This window comes from Microchirus variegatus, assembly GCF_963457635.1.
Source record: "Microchirus variegatus genome assembly, chromosome: 23".
In the NCBI taxonomy this organism is placed as follows: domain Eukaryota; kingdom Metazoa; phylum Chordata; class Actinopteri; order Pleuronectiformes; family Soleidae; genus Microchirus; species Microchirus variegatus.
In genome coordinates, this window is record NC_139824.1 from 18,644,900 (window position 1) to 18,664,260 (window position 19,361).

The 19,361-nt window shown below is 44.4% G+C and overlaps 1 protein-coding gene across 1 annotated transcript; it reads right to left on the reverse strand.

Annotated features, from left to right (window-relative positions):
* Positions 1-39: 39 nt before the first annotated feature.
* Positions 40-18,898, reverse strand: gpr179 (G protein-coupled receptor 179; the record flags this gene model as incomplete). The annotated part of the gene is made up of 12 exons (XM_083909674.1): positions 40-3,099; positions 3,387-3,533; positions 4,366-4,468; positions 4,557-4,695; positions 6,533-6,771; positions 6,868-6,977; positions 8,214-8,282; positions 9,184-9,370; positions 10,311-10,329; positions 10,488-10,569; positions 14,512-14,623; positions 18,006-18,898. The coding sequence occupies 12 exons, from the start codon at positions 18,896-18,898 to the stop codon at positions 40-42; spliced, it is 5,160 nt and encodes a 1,719-aa protein (XP_083765800.1).
* Positions 18,899-19,361: the final 463 nt, after the last annotated feature.

Sequence of the window (19,361 nt, forward strand, 5' to 3'; positions counted from 1 at the left end):
CTACGACTGAACTGGTGTGAATGTAAATGCTGCTTTAGGTTATAAGTCGGGTGGGAACACCAGCGCCTCCGCAGCACATTCTGCGTCATCCTCTTCGTCTTCCTCGGGAATATTCTCAGGCTCCCACGTGAAAACGTCTGAGACGTTGTCTGTGAACGAGCCAGATCTGCTCCTCACCATCTCCCAGGGACACAGAGCGTCACGCCTGCCTAAGGCTAGGTTAGCTTTAGCCTCGTCCATCTGTTCTGGGCTAATGAAGGCTTGAGTATCTGCGACACTAACTCCCTCCTGGAAGTCTGCGATGTCGTGTCTCTCACTGTAGGGAAAATCCGCATCGGCCGATGTTTGCGGATCTGCTGAACAAACGTTAGCTGGAGCATCGTCTCGCTCTTTGACAGTATCTGGTTCTTCTGAATCCCAGGGACAAACATCTGCCCGTGCGCTATCTTGCTTTTTGAGAACGTTGGGTTCTTCTGAATCCCAAGGACAAACATCTGCTTTGTAAGAACTTTGCTTTGTAAGAACGTTGGGTTCTTCTGAATCCCAAGGACAAACATCTTCCCGTGTGCTATCTTGCTTTGTAAGAACTTTGGGTTCTTCTGAATCCCACGGACAAACATCTGCCCGTGTGCTATCTTGCTTTGTAAGAACTTTGGGTTCTTCTGAATCCCATGGACAAACATCTGCCCGTGTGCTATCTTGCTTTGTGAGAACTTTGGGTTCTTCTGAATCCCACGGACAAACATCTGCCCGTGTGCTATCTTGCTTTGTAAGAACTTTGGGTTCTTCTGAATCCCACGGACAACCATCTGCCCGTGTGCTATCTTGCTTTGTAAGAACTTTGGGTTCTTCTGAATCCCAAGGACAAACATCTGCCCGTGTGCTATCTTGCTTTGTAAGAACTTTGGGTTCTTCTGTCTCCCATGGACACACATTTCCCCGAGCCTCTGTCTTTCCTGATTGTGGTTCCCCAGTTTCCCGTTGACCTTGCAAACAGGGCTCAGTTTCCCAGGGACATATGTTTACTCGTGTACTGTTTTCCTCCTCGGGCCGTACCATCCTGTCGATTCCAGCTTTCAAGGTTCCGGTAACCTGCTGAGAGTCTCCTGGTTTGTCCTGATTTCCAGCGTCCCAGGGACAAATATCGACCTTGATAGTCATTTGCGAGGTCGCGTCTGGATGCTCTGAACTTCCCTCTTCCACAATTTTAGGAGGCTCAGGGAAATCCCACGGACAACTGTCAGCCGTCTTGCTCACTTGTTTTCCCCAATCAAAGGCCGCTGATTGCTCATTGTTTACCAATGCGGGACGAATCTCCGGTTGGTGCGGCACGGTCAACGTTCCCTTGGTCTCCAAAGGATTTAGGTTTTCATAAACAACTTCAGCCTTGGCCTGAATATCCCAAGGACAAATATTAGCGTATTCGTTACCTTGTCTGGTCGAGGGTTGGGGAGTTTCTGCTGCAGTGTCCCATGGACATACGTCGGCTATACATTGCAAAGACGGTTGTCTCTTTGTTTGTTTGGACAGAGTGTCACCGCGGTCACTTCCTTGTCTTCTCACAGTTCCTTGCTCGTGAGACTCCCACGGACACACGTGTTCAGACGTTTGGGTTTCCCAAGGGTAGATGTCTGCTCTGGTGCTCTGCTGCTTCTTTGCACCATCTCCTTGCTGCAGAACACCAGTTCCAGCTTCCCACGGACACACGTCTGCGTGAGGAACGTTACGTACCGGCGTTTTTCGATAACTGCCTCGTCTGTGAGTCGAAGGAGTTCTTGAGCTGCTCGCCGTTTCCCACGAACTGACGCTGCCGCGTTTGCTGTTCTGCCGCGAAAGAAACACATTTTCATAGTTGCCGTCTTTTTGCGCGTCGTCTACGTCCCAAGGGTAAACGGCAGATTTTCCAACCGCAAGACTTCTGGGACTCCTGTCCGCAGAATCCGCAGAGGACAGCCTCACTGCGTTCTGCTTCACGAGGCATGGTTTCCCATCTGCCGTCATACTTCTTTTCTGCAGTGTCTTCTTTTCCACGCTCGGACGCCTGCTGGACGTTGCCGATCTTGGCGTTGCAGAAGCGCTTTCTTGACTTTTCTGTGAGACGGAGTCCTCTTTATTTAAGTTCCTCTCCTTACTGGATCTGTAACCCGCGTCCATGGATCCCATGATTGTTTTCACAGAGAGCCAGTTACCGGTGTTGGTGGTGGTGTTGGAGCGGAAAGAGAAGACGCGCTGATCTTTGGTGAACTTTGGTCTCGGCGATCCCGGTGCACTCGCAGACACGAGAGGTTGCGGTTTGGGCGACTCACAAAGTAGGCCTTTGTCCTCAGATGGAGTCCTTTGTACGGGTGGTAAATGGTCCCATGGACAGACGAGTGCCTGTGGAGACGGTGGCCTTACGTCCTCCTGGTCCTCAGAGTCTGCATAGTTGACGTGCTTCTGGTTCTTGTTGGCCGACGGTTCTTGCGCCACATCCCAGGGACAGACCTCGGCCTTGTCGAAGGACTCTGACTGCAGAGCGCTCCTGGTCTGCTCGCCGATGCTCTGTCGGGATCGCGTTAGCACCGTGCTGGCTCTGTTCACCTTGGACACGTTTTCAATCGAATGGGAGGAAGTCGACGTCAGACTCCAGGACTTGTGGAGCCTGGTGTGATCGGGATGCAGCAGGTTGGTATCGATGGACAGATTCTGGGCACTGGCTGACTTGCACACACCTGCTGGAATATCCAAAGAGTCCGTCTCAGAGCGCTGGGACGACCTCTTCACCGCATTTATCTTTAACGTCGAGTCAAACAGGGAGGATTTGCGCATGTACGGCGACGGCGACGGCGACTTCATTGAACTTTTGTAACTGATGCTAATCGTGTCCGGCGTTCTCCGGAAAGATTCCGACAGGTTCACGCTTCTACTGCGGAAGGACCCGTCCCTGTCCTCTCGGCTGCACTGTCGGCTCATGCTCTCCGGGAACTCGGCGAGGCGTTTGATGATGGACCTCCCTATGGCACACCGAGAGCTCCGCTTCTTTGACAGGTGAGGGTTGTTTGCGGTCATCTTCTTCGTCTTGTGAACTTCCAACTGGGTGTATAGCTTCTTCAGTTCGTCCTGGTGCAGGTGGAGAAGGGAGGGAGTGGATGGAGGGAACGAGGGAAAGACAAGGAGAGTAACAAGTCAGAGGAAAGGTAGAATGTAGAATGTTTGAGGATAAAGGGTGGTCATAAAAAGTATGTCTATTATTTGGCTAACTCTATTCTACATATGGTCATCACTGATATTCAGGGATATTTATATTTCTTTTATTTAAATATGACCTTTGGAATTTCTTCCACATTTTGCAAACGATAGCCCAATGCGAGGTGATAACACGGCTGTGCAGGGACAAGAGAGTTTACCCGAAAGTCGTCAGGGTCCACGCTGCGCTCACTCCACGCAGAGTGAAAGCTGCTGTTGAGGTACGAGCCGGTGCGCCGCAGGTCCACTTCGTCCTCGTACACCTCTGCCGCGATCTCTGCTCTGCTGGGCTTAGAGACGTGATGGAACTGCAGGGACGCACACAAGCATCCAGCTAATGTTAACGACTCAAACATCGAGGGCTCCAGATCAGAAAATTCCCACATTTAAGAGTGCGCCCCCCCGACACTCGGAGCCTTGCAGAACGATAACTTCACACAGGTTAACGTGAGGTGAGGCCCCTTTAGGGAGGTTTCCTACTGAGATGTCATTGCACATCGCCCATTGTTGTTTAACGACGGGAATGCGCCACATTTAGGCTTTTGTTAAATGGCCTAAACGTGGTTTATATCTCACACTTGAAGCCACCATTTATGTCGTCGTGATCAGAAAAAGCCTTAACCCGAGAACTATCGCTCAAATTAAGAAAACACCATCACTAACGCCGGGCGAGATAATAAATACACCCAATAAAAAGTCATCAAAATATATCAAAACATGACAAATTTGAAACTGTGTCATGTCTAACAAAATGAAAGAAAAGCATCACGAGCGGACAAATGTAAAAATGCTCCAAAATTACTGGAAAATAAGGAATTTGAGAACAAAAAAATTCTAAAAAAATATATATATTGTATTTTTTTACTATGTTTATATAGTTTTTTAAAAGCTGTTAACAGTATTTTATTGTTCTTTACATTTATATTCTCACATACTTTTTAATTACAAGGTTTTTTCCATGTTATTTCATTCATTTCTAAAAAATATTTTGAACTCATACATTGTTCGTTGGTGTCAGATTATTGAAGGAAGGAAGGGCCCCCAGGGAATTCTTGCTAAGGGCCCCTACAGACTCTAGAACCGCCTCTGGGATTGACAGACTGAACGCTTTCACTGACAAACACAGAAGATGAAGATTACCTTAGGGATGAAGAGCAGGGCGAGCGTCACAGTGATGGTGATGTGTGTGTGTGTGAAGGAGAGCAGCAGCATCCAGTCAGGATGCAGAGAGGGGAAGGTGAACCTGAGACACACACACATCATTCCATCATCAGTGGCTCATTCCCACAACACACTCGCTCACACGCTGTTTGTGCAGGTGTTTTCTTCACCTGAACAGGTGGAACATGGAGGAGAGGAGCAGCTCGTTGTGGATGGCGATGCCCATGTAGCGAGGCTCGTGGAAGGCTGAGGGGACGGGTCTGACGGCCGTCCACAGGGAACTCCCCCAACACAGGAAGAGAAGCTCAGCTGTGGCAGGAAAAAACAGAGTCTGAGTGAACACACACACACACACACACACACACACACACACACACACACACACACACACACACACACACGGTATGGGGACCTCTCTCCTCTAAACTCCCTCTAAATTCCCTCTCTCTCCTCTAAACTCCCTCTCTCTCCTCTAAACTCCCTCGAAACTCCCTCTCTCTCCTCTAAACTCCCTCTAAACTCCCTCTCTCTCCTCTAAACTCCCTCTAAACTCCCTCTCTCTCCTCTAAACTCCCTCTCTCTCCTCTAAACTCCCTGTAAACTCCCTCTCTCTCCTCTAAACTCCCTCTTAACTCCCTCTCTCTCCTCTAAATTCCCTCTCTCTCCTCTAAACTCCCTCTCTCTCCTCTAAACTCCCTCTAAACTTCCTCTCTCCCCTCTAAACTCCCTCTCTCTCCTCTAAATTCCCTCTCTCTCCTCTAAACTCCCTCTCTCTCCTCTAAACTCCCTCTAAACTCCCTCTCTCTCCTCTAAACTCCCTCTCTCTCCTCTAAACTCCCTCTAAACTTCCTCTCTCCCCTCTAAATTCCCTCCCTCTCCTCTAAATTCCCTCTCTCTCCTCTAAATTCCCTCTCTCTCCTCTAAACTCCCTGTAAACTCCCTCTCTCTCCTCTAAACTCCCTCTAAATTCCCTCCCTCTCCTCTAAATTCCCTCTCTCTCCTCTAAACTCCCTCTAAATTCCCTCTCTCTCCTCTAAACTCCCTCTCTCTCCTCTAAACTCCCTGTAAACTTCCTCTCTCCCCTCTAAACTCCCTCTCTCTCCTCTAAACTCCCTCTCTCTCCTCTAAACTCCCTCTAAACTCCCTCTCTCTCCTCTAAACTCCCTCTCTCTCCTCTAAACTCCCTGTAAACTCCCTCTCTCTCCTCTAAACTCCCTGTAAACTTCCTCTCTCCCCTCTAAACTCCCTCTCTCTCCTCTAAACTCCCTCTCTCTCCTCTAAACTCCCTCTAAACTCCCTCTCTCTCCTCTAAACTCCCTCTCTCTCCTCTAAACTCCCTGTAAACTCCCTCTCTCTCCTCTAAACTCCCTCTAAACTTCCTCTCTCCCCTCTAAATTCCCTCCCTCTCCTCTAAATTCCCTCTCTCTCCTCTAAATTCCCTCTCTCTCCTCTAAACTCCCTGTAAACTCCCTCTAAATTCCCTCTCTCTCCTCTAAACTCCCTCTCTCTCCTCTAAACTCCCTCTAAACCCCCTCTCTCTCCTCTAAACTCCCTCTCTCTCCTCTAAACTCCCTGTAAACTCCCTCTAAATTCCCTCTCTCTCCTCTAAACTCCCTTTAAACTCCCTCTAAACCCCCTCTCTCTCCTCTAAACTCCCTCTCTCTCCTCTAAACTCCCTGTAAACTCCCTCTAAACCCCCTCTCTCTCCTCTAAACTCCCTCTCTCTCCTCTAAACTCCCTGTAAACTTCCTCTCTCCCCTCTAAACTCCCTCTCTCTCCTCTAAACTCCCTCTCTCTCCTCTAAACTCCCTCTCTCTCCTCTAAACTCCCTGTAAACTCCCTCTAAACCCCCTCTCTCTCCTCTAAACTCCCTCTCTCTCCTCTAAACTCCCTGTAAACTTCCTCTCTCCCCTCTAAACTCCCTCTAAACCCCCTCTCTCTCCTCTAAACTCCCTCTCTCTCCTCTAAACTCCCTCTCTCTCCTCTAAACTCCCTGTTAACTTCCTCTCTCCCCTCTAAACTCCCTCTAAACTCCCTCTCTCTCCTCTAAACTCCCTCTCTCTCCTCTAAACTCCCTCTCTCTCCTGTAAACTCCCTGTAAACTCCCTCTCATAATAATAAAAGCAGCAGCAGCAGCTCGACTGACCCACAGCCATCATGTAATCCCAGCGGTCCATGTAGCACAGGTTGAATCCCTGTCCCCGGGTCGTGGTGGTGGTGACAAACACGGGGATGTTGCGGTCGCGGTTCTGCAGAACGCCGACCGTCCACGCGCACAGGAACCAGCTGACCGTCATCAGCATCACTCCCAGAATCCTCAGCAGGTGGAGGCTGGACATGTAGGGAACTCTCTGGGCCGTACGCGAGAGGAAGACCTTCAGCACCCTGAGGAGCAGAGGACGCAGACGTCAGTGTACTGACTATACTATATATACTATATATGTACTTATGAAGGACCGTGTCAGTGGTGACGTGGTGAACCTGTGCATCTTCAGAGTGACTGTGCCGTAGACGATGGAGAAGCCGAGCATTCGGACCCAGCGCAGCAGGATGCACCTGAAGGTGCTCGGCCTGAAGAACAGGATGAAGACCTGCAGGTGAGAGAGAGAGACACTCAACGTGAAGCAGCTTTGAGATGTAAATATAGAACATTTACCATTTAAATAAAAAAAACACTGTATAAATACTTCAAAGGGCACATGTTGCCCCACAACTGACCTGTGACCACATACATCTGCAGTAATCTGGGCTGATTTAACTCAAACTCTTGTGATGAAAGTAACACGAGTTCTTAACCTTAGGTCTTTACGTTAATTCATACACCCATCAGTTACAGAACATTAGCAGAGGCGGTTCTAGAGTCTGTAGGGGCCCAAAGCAAACATTCCCAGGGGGCCCTTCCTTCCAACCAGTGTTCATCACCATTATGGTATAAATAATCTGACACCAACGAAAAATGTAAAAGTTTAAAATGAATGAAATGAAATAACATGGAAAAACCTTGTAATTAAAACGTATGTGAAAATATAAATGTAAAGAACGCAGCCTGTGAACAGGCAGGGCAGGCGACGGCTTGGGGCCCCGAGCTGATAGGGGCCCCCCCGACACTCGGAGCCTGAGGGCTGTTTTTACGCCTCCCCGTCCCCCTTAAACAACAATGACGTCTCAGTAGGAAACCCCCCCTAAAGGGGCCCCACCTCACTTTAACCTGTGTGAAGTTATCGTTCTGCAAGAGGATTATTTACAGTGTAATGCATATCTTTTTTACTCAGTTTATATATGTTTTTTTCAGTTATTTACAGTATTTTATTGTTATTTACAGTATTTTATTTTTATATTTTCACATACATTTTAATAATTTTTTAATTAAGGTTTTTCTATGTTAGTTCATAATTTTGAACTCATACATTTTTCGTTGGTGTCAGATTATTTGTAACATAATGGTGATGAACGCTGGTTGGAAGGAAGGGCCCCCTGGGAATGTTTGCTTTGGGCCCCTAAAGACTCTAGAAACGCCTCTGGTGAGCACACACACGAGCGTTGACGCCTCTTTAATTGCTCCAGTGAATCTAAAGACTGATCGATGATCGTTCAGTGCAGACGTTATGAAAACCAGCATCCGCCCACTGGCCTCGTTTACACACACGCACACACACACACACACACACACACACACACACACACACACACACACACACACACACACACACACACACACACACACATTCACCCTAACCCACAAATGGTCCATTATGATATAATCTGTGTCACATTGGTGCTCAGTGATCTGTAAAGAGCTCTAATCTGACCGTCCGTCCGTCACTTACTGGGAAGTAGAGAAGCAGAGAGCCAAACAAGATGGCCTCCAGCAGCAGGAGGCCCGACGCCCGGATTCTCTGTGCAGAGAATAACCACAGTTAGTTTGGTTTGTGTTTTCCTTTTTGTCGTCCTTTTGTTTTGCTTCATGTGAGACATCTGTCATTTGTTAAAAAATAGCACATCTAAGTGGCTCCGCAGCACCAGGATTGAAGAACCCTGTCATAGAGCAGTGTTTCCCAACCCTGGTCCTCAGGGAACTCTGCCCTGCCATGTTTTAGATGCTGCCCTGCTCCAACACGCCTGATTCAAATGAAACATTTTCTGAAGAAAAAAAATGGACAAAAGTTAAAATATTACATTTTTGGAAAAACTTTTTTTTAACAAAAGTTGAAATATCGCATTTTTGGAAAAAAAAAATTTTGAACAAAAGTTGAAATATAACATTTTCTGAAGAAAAAAATGGACAAAAGTTGAAATGTAACATTTTAAAAAATTTACAATTAATTTTTTTAAACAAAATTTAAACATTAAGTATTATAAAAAAAAATGTTTTTAACAAAAGTTGAAACACTAAATCATTTGAAACATTTACTAAACAATTATTTGAAGTTGGTTATCAGAGTTCTGCAGAGCTCGATGATGAGCTCACCATTTATTTGAATCAGGTGTTTTTTGAGCAGGGCAACATGTAAAACATGGCAGGACAGAGTTCACTGAGGACCAGGATTGAAGAACCCTGTCATAGACTGTTAGGTTAACCTTTTCTCTTACGTGGACGCACACTCTTCAACAGACATAACCTTTAAAGATGCAAAAGGGGAACTTTTTTTTAACGCAGAACCACTGAGTTTCCAACACTGTGGTGAACAAATTTCACGGTAAACGTTTAGAGCTATAACACATGAGACAATGATTGATTTAAATCTTTTTTTTTCATCATCATGTCCCACAGGCTTCATCCAAAAACAGCCGACTCACCCTGTTGCGTCGGTGCCTGTAGGCGGCCAGCATGCTGATGAAGATGAGGAGCATGAAGACGCCCTGCACGGCCAACACAGCTGCTCTGAGGAGCCAGTCCTCCTGCACCCAGCAGGGGGCGCCGTCCTGGCAGCTCTTACAGCCCGGCCAGCACGGCAGACAGATGGGCATGTTCGGGTAACACGTACTGCTGCCACGGCCGCCATCATCATCACCACCATCATCATCACCATCATCATCATCATCATCAGTGGCGTTCACAGGGCCACCATCTGCAGTGCATCAACACCCACACACACACATACATGTGAGGGCCACACACACATGTGACTTACAGCATCGTGGTGAAACCATTCATCGTAACTGGTGAAAATACAGTGAAAATACAGTTAGATCTGCTTTTTAGACGCTCGTCCTAGAGGCTGTTCACGATATTTGTGTTTCCTGTTTGACTTCAGGAGGAACACAAACGATTAGCTTTAACTAACTGCTAATTAGGTTTGAGCACAAATGTGCAAGAAATTACTTCTTTTTTTTTTATTATTATTTAATGTTTAAATTTTTGTCAATTTTTTTTTTCAAAATGTAATGTTTCATTGAATTTTTTTTTTTAACAAAAATTTAAATTTAAATTTAAAAAAAAAAAAAAAAGGATAAAAGTTGAAATATAACATTTTTAAAAAATGACAACATTTTTTTTTAAACAAAATTGAAACATTAAATTATTTTTTTTTTAGCAAAAGTTGAATTATAACATTTAAAAATAAAAAATGGACAAAAGTTGAAATGTAAATTGGAAGTGGGAGGGGCTTATGAAAATGAAACTCAGCTTTCATCAGGTGACTTTTTGTCGCGTTTCATGTACATGAACGAAAGTTGGTACACATGTTAATCGCGTCAGGACGGTCCAAAAAGTCAATGACGACTTTGCTGTAAGTCCTACAGGAAGGCGGCCATCTTGGGCGAATTTGCACCAATGCTACAAAATCGAGCTCGTTGAGTTTGCTCTTTGGTTCTAAGCAGACGCGGTTTGTCGTGAAATGTGTTGCAGAGTGAGGCGGTCAGCCTCTCAAATACATAAACAAACAAAACTATTGCTACGCAGCCATATGTGGTATTTCCCAAACATTGCGTCCTGATCCAGTGCTAAAGAGCAACAAATACACATGACTTTTTAATCCTACATCTTTTAAGTTAGATAACAGTTTTATATCTGATGATATTAGCGACATTAGCATGAGTTCACCAGCGTCTCTGGACTTGTAATAACACCCATAATAATAATAATAATGATATAAACTCACCTAACTCAGGGTTGTAGTAGCCCTCTTTACAGCGGCAGCAGTACTGACCCAGTCTGAAGCCTTGACCTGGAGTTGGTACGCACTGCAGAGGATAAACACACAATTTTACTGCATTTCAAAACTTGTTATCATTGGTCTCAGTGTGTGTGTCAGTGTGTGTGTCAGTGGGTGTGTCTGTGGGTGTGTCTGCTTGTCTTTGTCCCTGCAGGTTGGCCAGAGAAACCCCTTTTACCTGGTTTCCCTGCAGCTCACCTGCAGCACATCACTCTGATCGTCGCTAACGCTCGCTCAACCTTCTCGCTCGTCTTCTCAGCCACGGTAACTTAAATATCTTTTACGTCACAAAACAATCGTACGTAGACGAGTTCGGGGTTCAGCTAACTTAGCTTAGCTGCAGCTTAACACGGTCTGCGTGTTTTTTGGACTGTGGGAGGAAACAGGAAAACGATGCACACGTTATTTATTTTCCCTCATTTTAGTTATTATAGTTTTGATAATTACAGTTTTGTCTCGGTTGTGTTTCAAATGTTTAACACATGAACTCAAAGTGTGAAGCTGTGTTTAAACCCAACAAATGGCGTCTCGGTTTACAAACTATTGTGTCTTGGACGCGTGTAAATTCTTCTGTTTTTATTTATTTATTTAGCGTCGCAAACGGTAGCTGCTTCCTGATGATGTTAGCGAAAATTTTTGGCACAAATACACACAGATGGACACACACTTGGACGGTGTGTGTGTGTGTGTGTGTGTGTGTGTGTGTGTGTGTGTGTGTGTTCTTGTACTTGTGGCATACTGACGACCAGTGAGGGTTTTTAACCAACAAAGTGAGGTCATTTTTACGAAGTGAGGACATTTTGGCCGGTCCTCACTTTGTTTTCATTGAAATCACTTTCTTAGGTTGCTATAACATGCTATACTCAATTTGTTAAGAATTTTTTTTTTTCAAATTTTGGACGACATAGTATAGTATGACGCTTTTGTCAAATTTTGGGTCCATTTTTTTTTCTTCAAATCTTGAAAAAAAAATTTGGTCAACAAAAAAAAATAAAAAAAATGTTCCAGCCCTTTCTGCTCTGGGGCTCCACCTGCAGACATTGTATGGTACTGCAACCAGTAGTTCTTTGTAGATATGAAGTAGTAGATATTTGTAATTGTGTTGATTTATAAAGTTGAAATGCTGGTCCTCAGTATGCAGCAAGTACAAGAATGTGTGTGTGTGTGTGTGTGTGTGTGTGTGTGTGTGCGTCAGTCAGTCAATCTCAGTTAAAAGCTAAATGGACACATAATGCCTCGACTGAGAGTATTATCCTTTTCTAGGGAAATCCTGTGCGCACACACACACACACACACACACACACACACACACACACACTCTGACCTGTATATACAGTATATAAACTCAAACCTTCCCCCTCAGATGCTAATGTCACAGGCTGAACATTAATGTGATATGGATTACATGGATTCTTCATAGTTTGATCACGTTAAAGTCGTCACATGCTTCACACTCACAGTCGTCATGAATCAGATGAGTTTTCTTTGGTTTTCTCATGATTCCATTGTTCCTTCACGACTGCACTCGCTTACATTCACTGAGTTAGTGAAGCCGACAAAAACCTTTTTAACTACGGGAGGAAACTGGATTAAACCTGCATGAGTCTGACTGCTGTTTTTGTTTGTTTTTTAATGTTTCTGTCATTAACTGCCTCCTAAAGTGTCAATGTGGTCCAGATATAAGATGTAATTTGGTAAAAACTAAAAATGCATATGTTATATTATTATTATTATACATTTTCATCTATTTAAAGTAGAGCTGAAACAATTAATCGATTATTCATCGATTGCTAAATGAATCGTCAACTATTTTGATCATTGATTAATCGGTTTGAAGCTTTTTTTCATGATTAAAACAAGATTTAAAGATTGACAAACACTGATCAATGTTTTTTTTTAACGTTTTCTGACATTTTATGCACCAATAATCGACAGATTCATCGATTTCCTGAAAAGAAGACAATCGGAGATGGCAGACTTCACCCCATTCACGCAACACGCCTCTGGCGGCCTCTGTTGGTCATGTTGGCAAAGTGCAAGTGTGGAAGCACAGACAGACAGAGCCACTAAAAACAATAATTCACTCTAAAAGGCGCCATATGTAAGAATGTGGCCAAAAACAGTTACTACATTCAAAGTCAAAATACCGAGGTCTTTTTAGGTTTCGTGTTCTGACGTAACTGGCAACCCGTGGTTGCTCGGCAGCTGAGACTCTACTGACTGCAATGATTGGTAGACGGCGGTAGGTGGCGCCACATGACGCCAAAACATGATTTCAGAACATAAACATGATTTGCAGTCTGCAATATATATTTTTTTAATGCAAATATTTTGTCTGTACTGTTGTTGTTGGTGAGTTCAGTTTGTTATATGAACATTATTCCTGAGTCTCTGTGACATATTAGCAGGATTCTATGATTTATTACATAATGCACCTTTAATTAACAGACCGCTCCAGTTCCACTGTAGGCTAACGCTAACGATGCTCAAGGAGCTAATGCAGCTAACTGGTAAACGGGGCCTTACATAATGCACCTTTAACATTTTCTGACATTTTATGCACCAATAATCGACAGATTCATCGATTTCCTGAAAAGAAGACAATCGGAGACGGCAGACTTCACACCATTCACGCAACAAGCCTCTGGCAGCCTCTGTTGGTCATGTTGGCAAAGTGCAAGTGTGGAAGCACAGACGGACAGAGCCACTAAAAACAATAGTTCACTCTTCAGTGACGATGATTCAAAGGAAAACAAAGACCACATGGGATGAGATGGGACATAAATGGCAGAAGAAGCAGAAAGGTCAAAGGTCAAACAGGACACAGAGGGAAGTCGGAGACTCGGGAGGTGAGTTTGAATTGTTTGAATCGTCTAAAGCAGCGAGGGCACAACACTGTGGATTTAGGGATTTTTTTGGGACTGTTCTCATCTCTTGTGTTTCAAACCTCTGTGAGTGCAGAGCATAAAGGGGAAGTGTGCCAGCGAGGGCTGGATTATCGGCGTAATCCATCAGATCATCCCGCAGCCCGCCACCCAGCACGGCCATCTTTAAATAGATGGATGAGATGAGAGGGAGAGAGGATTGGGTCGAACGAGGCAGGGAAATGGACACTGAAGCAGAAAGACTGGTGGAGGAGGAGGAGGAGGAGGCTGAGCAGACAGAGGAGTGGACGTGTTCATGGGTAAAAGGATTTTTTAAAAAGCAAAAACAGAGCAATTAGTGGAGACAGAAAGGGCTTAAAGCTTTTGGGGAGGTCACAAACTGTTTGAGTATCTCTTCTCAAACACTGTCTAGAGCAGTGTTTCCCAACCCTGGTCCTCAGGGAACGCGGCCATGCCATGTTTTACATGTTGCCCTGCTCCAAAAAACGCCTGATTCTAATAAATCGTCAGCTCAACTTTTGCCAATTTTTTTCCCCAAATAAAGTTGTATTTCAACTTTTGTAAAAAAAAAAAAAAATCATGTTTCAAGTTTTGTCAAATTTTTTTCAAAAAAAATTATATTTAAACTTTTGTAAAAAAAAAAAAAATCAAACATTTAATATTTAAACTTTTGTAAAAAAAAATCCAAAAAAGTAATGTTTCAACTTTTGTTAAAAAAATTTTTTTTTTTTTTTTTAATGTTTCATCTGAATCAGGTGTTTTTGGAGCAGGGCAACATCTAAAACATGGCATGGCATGTTAATGTAGTAACCGTTTTTGGCCACATTCTTACATATGGCGCCTTTAAGACAAAAGTTAACATTTATTCATTCAAAACGAACAAAAACTTACTTCCTGTACAACAAAAATAACACAAACTTTAAACTTTGAAAAAAAAAAAGAAAAGAAATTCAAAATAGTTTTTTGAAGTTTATGAATTCAGAATCGTGGATGATTAGAATCGCGATTCCTATGTGATTTTTTCCCCCACCTCTACTGACAGCTGTATATGTGTCTTCTACGACCTCACACAGCTTGAGCTTTACCTCCATGGTTGTGCGATTGCACTGGTGCGTGTCGGCGAACCATCCGTCTCCCGTAGTCGTGCACTGGTCCAAGTCGATGTCCTGAATGTTGACGTCCACGCGGATCACGCCTCTGATGACGAGACACAGCGACACAACAGGTATTACCTTTTTCACGGGGGGCTAAAAACATGATTTCTGAGCCCTCACTTAACCTTTGACCTCCCACAGCTAAACCTTTTGTGGCGCATTTCAAAGGATTCTTAAGAAAACACGTTTTCTGAGGTGACCGTGACCTTTCACCACAAAGAATATGACGTCACTGTGACCCTGACCTGTGTTTCTACAAGAGAACGCAATGATTCAGAGGCTTCATCATGTGAATCAGGATGGACAGAACATGATGTTATGGATGAATTATCCTAATAAACCTCTGTATTTTCCCTCTGCAGAAACCTGTGTGGCCTTGAAGTGGATTCTCTTTTCAAAATGTCAGCTTTGATTTTACGTTTGGATCCAAAAGTTTTCTCTTCGGATGCCGATGATTGAACGTTTCCCTCAGAGCGATGGAGGAAAGGTAGCGGAGGTCGACGCAGGACGACGAGCAGAAGCAGGTGAGACGCAAAACAACTCGAAAAGAAATGATTTGTAAGAGCTGCAGCTCTGCTTTGATAAAAACATGAAAAGCTGAGATAAAAGCACCGACGTCTGATGGATGAGGAGCTAATGGACTCATTTACACACGGGTATTTTATTATTATTATTATTATTATTATTATTTTGTTGTTGTACGGCGACCTCGAGTGTCTTGAAAGGCGCCTTCAAATATAATGCATTATTTTTATTATTATTTTTATTAAACTGGACTCATACAGGACAACAGAGATGTAGAAGCTGATTAACTGACTCCATAGAGTTCTCATAGTTCAGGTGTTTATCTCACTTTATCTCACTTTGTAAAGCACTCTTTCTCTCGCACCAAAGTCAACACACAAAATCATCAATTTTACGTCACGTTTCTGCAGGGCCGGCCCAAGGCATAAGCGAACTAAGCCGCTGCTTAGGGCCCCGTGACCACTAGAGGGCCCCCAGGAGCAATTAACTCAAAAATAACAATTAAAGTTTTGATCGCTGTAGTTTATTTATAATTTTTCTCCCTGTTTTTATAAAAGCGTTTTCACAGTTTTTACATAGTTGTCGGATGTGATTATTTAACTTTATATTTTATTTATAAAACATTTTTTATGACCTTGTTCCCGGTGCCTCGGTGTTGATTTACATTATTATTTAAGTATTTGTTTATTTTATTTAATGCAGTGTTATTTTTTACATATAAAAGTCAAATATTTGTATTACAGGAGTGTATTTTGAATCCCGCCCCAAATACTGTGCACATTTTTAGATTTTCAGACCTTAATATCTTAATATTTTATTTATAAACCGTGTTTAATGTATTGATTCTCTGTGTCGCCAGTAGGGGGAGTTGCTGAGTTTGCCAAATATTAATTGAAATATTTTTCTGTAAGTTTACAAATCGGGTGTCTCTCACATTTAGTTTTACAAGTGTATTTGTATTCGTAATAGAGTAGAGTAAGTAGAATACCTTTAGTATAGTCGGTGTGTAAATGATCAATAATCATTATTATATGCAGTATTAGAGGGCCCCCAAATCACATTCTGCTTAGGGCCCCATGAAGGCTTGGGCCGGCCCTGTGTTTATGTTTTAAATTCTTCATTTTAAACGTACACTTATCTTGTAAACTTAAGCAGATATTGATTTTATTAAGTATCTAAAATCAGTTTTTCAGCCATGTTGTCTCTGAAGAGCTCGTCTTCATGTCTCAGGCTGGTTGTGTTGGTTGTGTGTGTGTCAGGAACACACACACACACACACACACACACAGTGCACTTAGCGCTGATTGTGTGTCAGTGCCACATACAACCACACTTCTAAAATAACAAGAAGATAATCCTTTAATGTATTTGAAATGCATTATTTTTTATTTTGTCTGTTTACCCAAAAAAAAAAGCACAGGACATTTTGTGAAAAGTGAGGACGTTTTGTTTTGTTTGGAATTAGGTTTTAGGTTAAAGGTTCGTCGTGTAGTCACGATGGTGAGGAGATGCATAATGTCTACGAGTGTCCTCACCAAGACTGCTGTACAGGAAAGTGTGTGTGTGTGTGTGTGTGTGTGTTCTTGTACTTGCAGTATACTGAGGACCAGTGAGGGTTTTTAACCAACAAACTGAGGTCATTTTTACGAAGTGAGGACATTTTGTTTTCAATGAAATCACTTCCTTAAGTTGTAAACATGCTACATGTTATATGTTTTTAACAGAGCTCCTCAATTTTGTACAAAAACCTGTTTTCCAGCCCTGGTGTTTCACACTCGTTTTGCTCTGGGGCTCCACCTGCAGACATTTTATGGTACTGCAACCAGTAGTTCTTTATAGATGTCGTTCATGAAGTAGATATTAGTAATTGTGCTGATTTATAAAGTGGAAATGCTGGTCCTCAGTATGCGGCAAGTACAATAATGTGTGTGTGTATGTGTGTGTTTTAGTGACCTCTTGAGGACCTTGAACTCTGACCTTCAGGTCAGGACCAGTCGTCCTCATGGAGACCAAAACCTGAGGAACTGATTCAGTTTAGGACGAAGATTTAAATTGTGCTGAGGTTAAAGTTAGGAGTCATTCTTTAGTTTGGACTCTCCAAGTCAACGCAAGTACTTAAAAGGAACCTATGGTCAAGTCTAAGGGCCAGTTCCAAGCAAGGTCTACCCAGAATGCATTGCGTGTTTTCACATAACAAAGATGGCGTCGAACGCAGCGAAACGAGTGCGATACAAATATAAGTATTTTCTTTGTTAATAGAGATATAAAAATGATCTTAGTTTAGGCCCATATTATGGATTACTGACGTCATTGTTGCCTAACATTTATTTTTATTTTACCATCTTTTGTCAATAGTCGGCCGGTGTGGTTTACTTTTCAATAAGTCGTGGTGTGTGGTAACTGTCAGCTGAATATTTGTATGAGTATCATCTTATAACTAACTGACAACCTAATAACTTGACTGACAAACGGATCAGAATAAATAATCCTGACGTAAATGTCTTCTTCTTCTTCTTCTTCTTCTTTTTTTTTGGAGTTGTCAGACTGGACGCAGCTTTGGCGTTATTCTGCCCCCTACAGTCTGAAGACGTATCTGCATTTAAGGGGTGTCCCATTTCTAAGTGACAAAATAACCCTCAACACTTGGTTTTGAGGCCAGTTGAGATTAAGGGTTAAGATAAGGAATTGGAATTGGCCCTTAGTCTAAGTCTAAACCCAGCTTTGTGAGGACATTTTGACCTAGTATTTATGTCCTACAACTTTAAAGGGCTTTTTCAAGGTTAAGACCTAGTTTTAGGGTTAAGGTTAGTTAAAAACACAGCACTCTGATAGCTGTGATGGGTAAAGAGTAAAGGGTAACCCTAACCCTAACCCTAAGGAGTGCATTGAGTGAAGCTCACCTGAATTCCGGTGTCAGGTCGGGCTTGAGGCCGTAGAAGGACGTGGACAGCGTGAGCATCCATCCTGGCACAAAATGGCCGTCCTTACAGACCAGAAAGGGGGCGCCGGCCCAGCGTACTCCGCTGCGGTCGGTCACGTAGCTGTCCCCCTGACCCCACTTGGGCGTGTCCAAGGTGCTGAGGTCGTTGAGGAGCAGCCGCTTGGTCAGCGCCGCCGCGGGTTGGTTGGAAGTGGAGAACTTAAAGCTTCTGAACCAGCTGTCGTCGGGCGCGGGTGCCGGCGGGTGCAGGCTCTCCCAGGCCCTGGACAGGTCCTGGAGAACGATGGTCTGCACCCTGGCCGCCGGGTCGCGGGCGGCTCGGAGCACCAGCTGCGGCACCGGGGACGTGGGCTCGGCGTCGAAGGTCAGGAAGGCCTGCTGGACCAGCGCGTCGGCCTCCAGGAGGGCGCGGACCAGGGCGTGGTACCACTCCATGTCCTCCTGCACCGTGCTCTCGCGCAGGTCACTGGCCTGGAAGATCATGTTGAGGAAGTTGGCGTAACTGGCCAGAGCGTCCAGAGCCGGCCGCAGAGGAGCGCCGAAGCTGACCGGCAGGGACCCGGTCTGACCCGGCGAGCCGTACGCCCGGGAACAGCGAGCCGCCTCCAGAGCGGCGGCGTCTCCGGTGTACAGGTATTCCTCTGCCGGTGACCAGTCGTCCTCCTGCTGCTCTGTGGGAGCTTCTGAAGGCGCGGCCGCAAAGCCAGAAGGTTCTGAGGGTCTGAGGGAGGAGACGTCAGAAGTTCTGTTGGTCAAAGAGTCGGTGCTGTTGTCTGTAAGGTCAGGAGTCACCTGGGCTGTGAGGAGGGACGGAAGAAGAAGAAGAAGAAGAAGGAGCCAAACAGAAGCCATCCTGGACTCACTCTGGAGAGGACGCCGACGGCTCTCGTCTCTTTTTGGCTCTTCACCCAACGACATCACATTTCTGCAGAGGTTACATCCTTTTTATTCACCAGGAAGCTGCTGCTGCTGCTGCTGCTGCTGCAGCGGTGATGGATGTCTGGTTCTGTCCTGCAGCTCCATCTGCACACACACACACACACACTCACTTTTGTCTCATCGTTCACCCTCAGTTTCCTCCAGACCAAGAGAAATGGATAAAAAGAGGAGGATGTAGGAGTGACGAGAGCCTCAAAGTTGTTGGGAATCCTGTGTCCTGTGAGGAGATGGAGGGATGGATGATGATGATGATGATGATGAAGAGCAGAAATCCTCCCTCTCTCTTCTACCTCCAGTCTATCTGTTGCTCTGCAGAGCTTCAGTCCATCTGACGGACTTTTGAGTGACGCTCCGACGTCCTCCCTCTCTCTCCTCC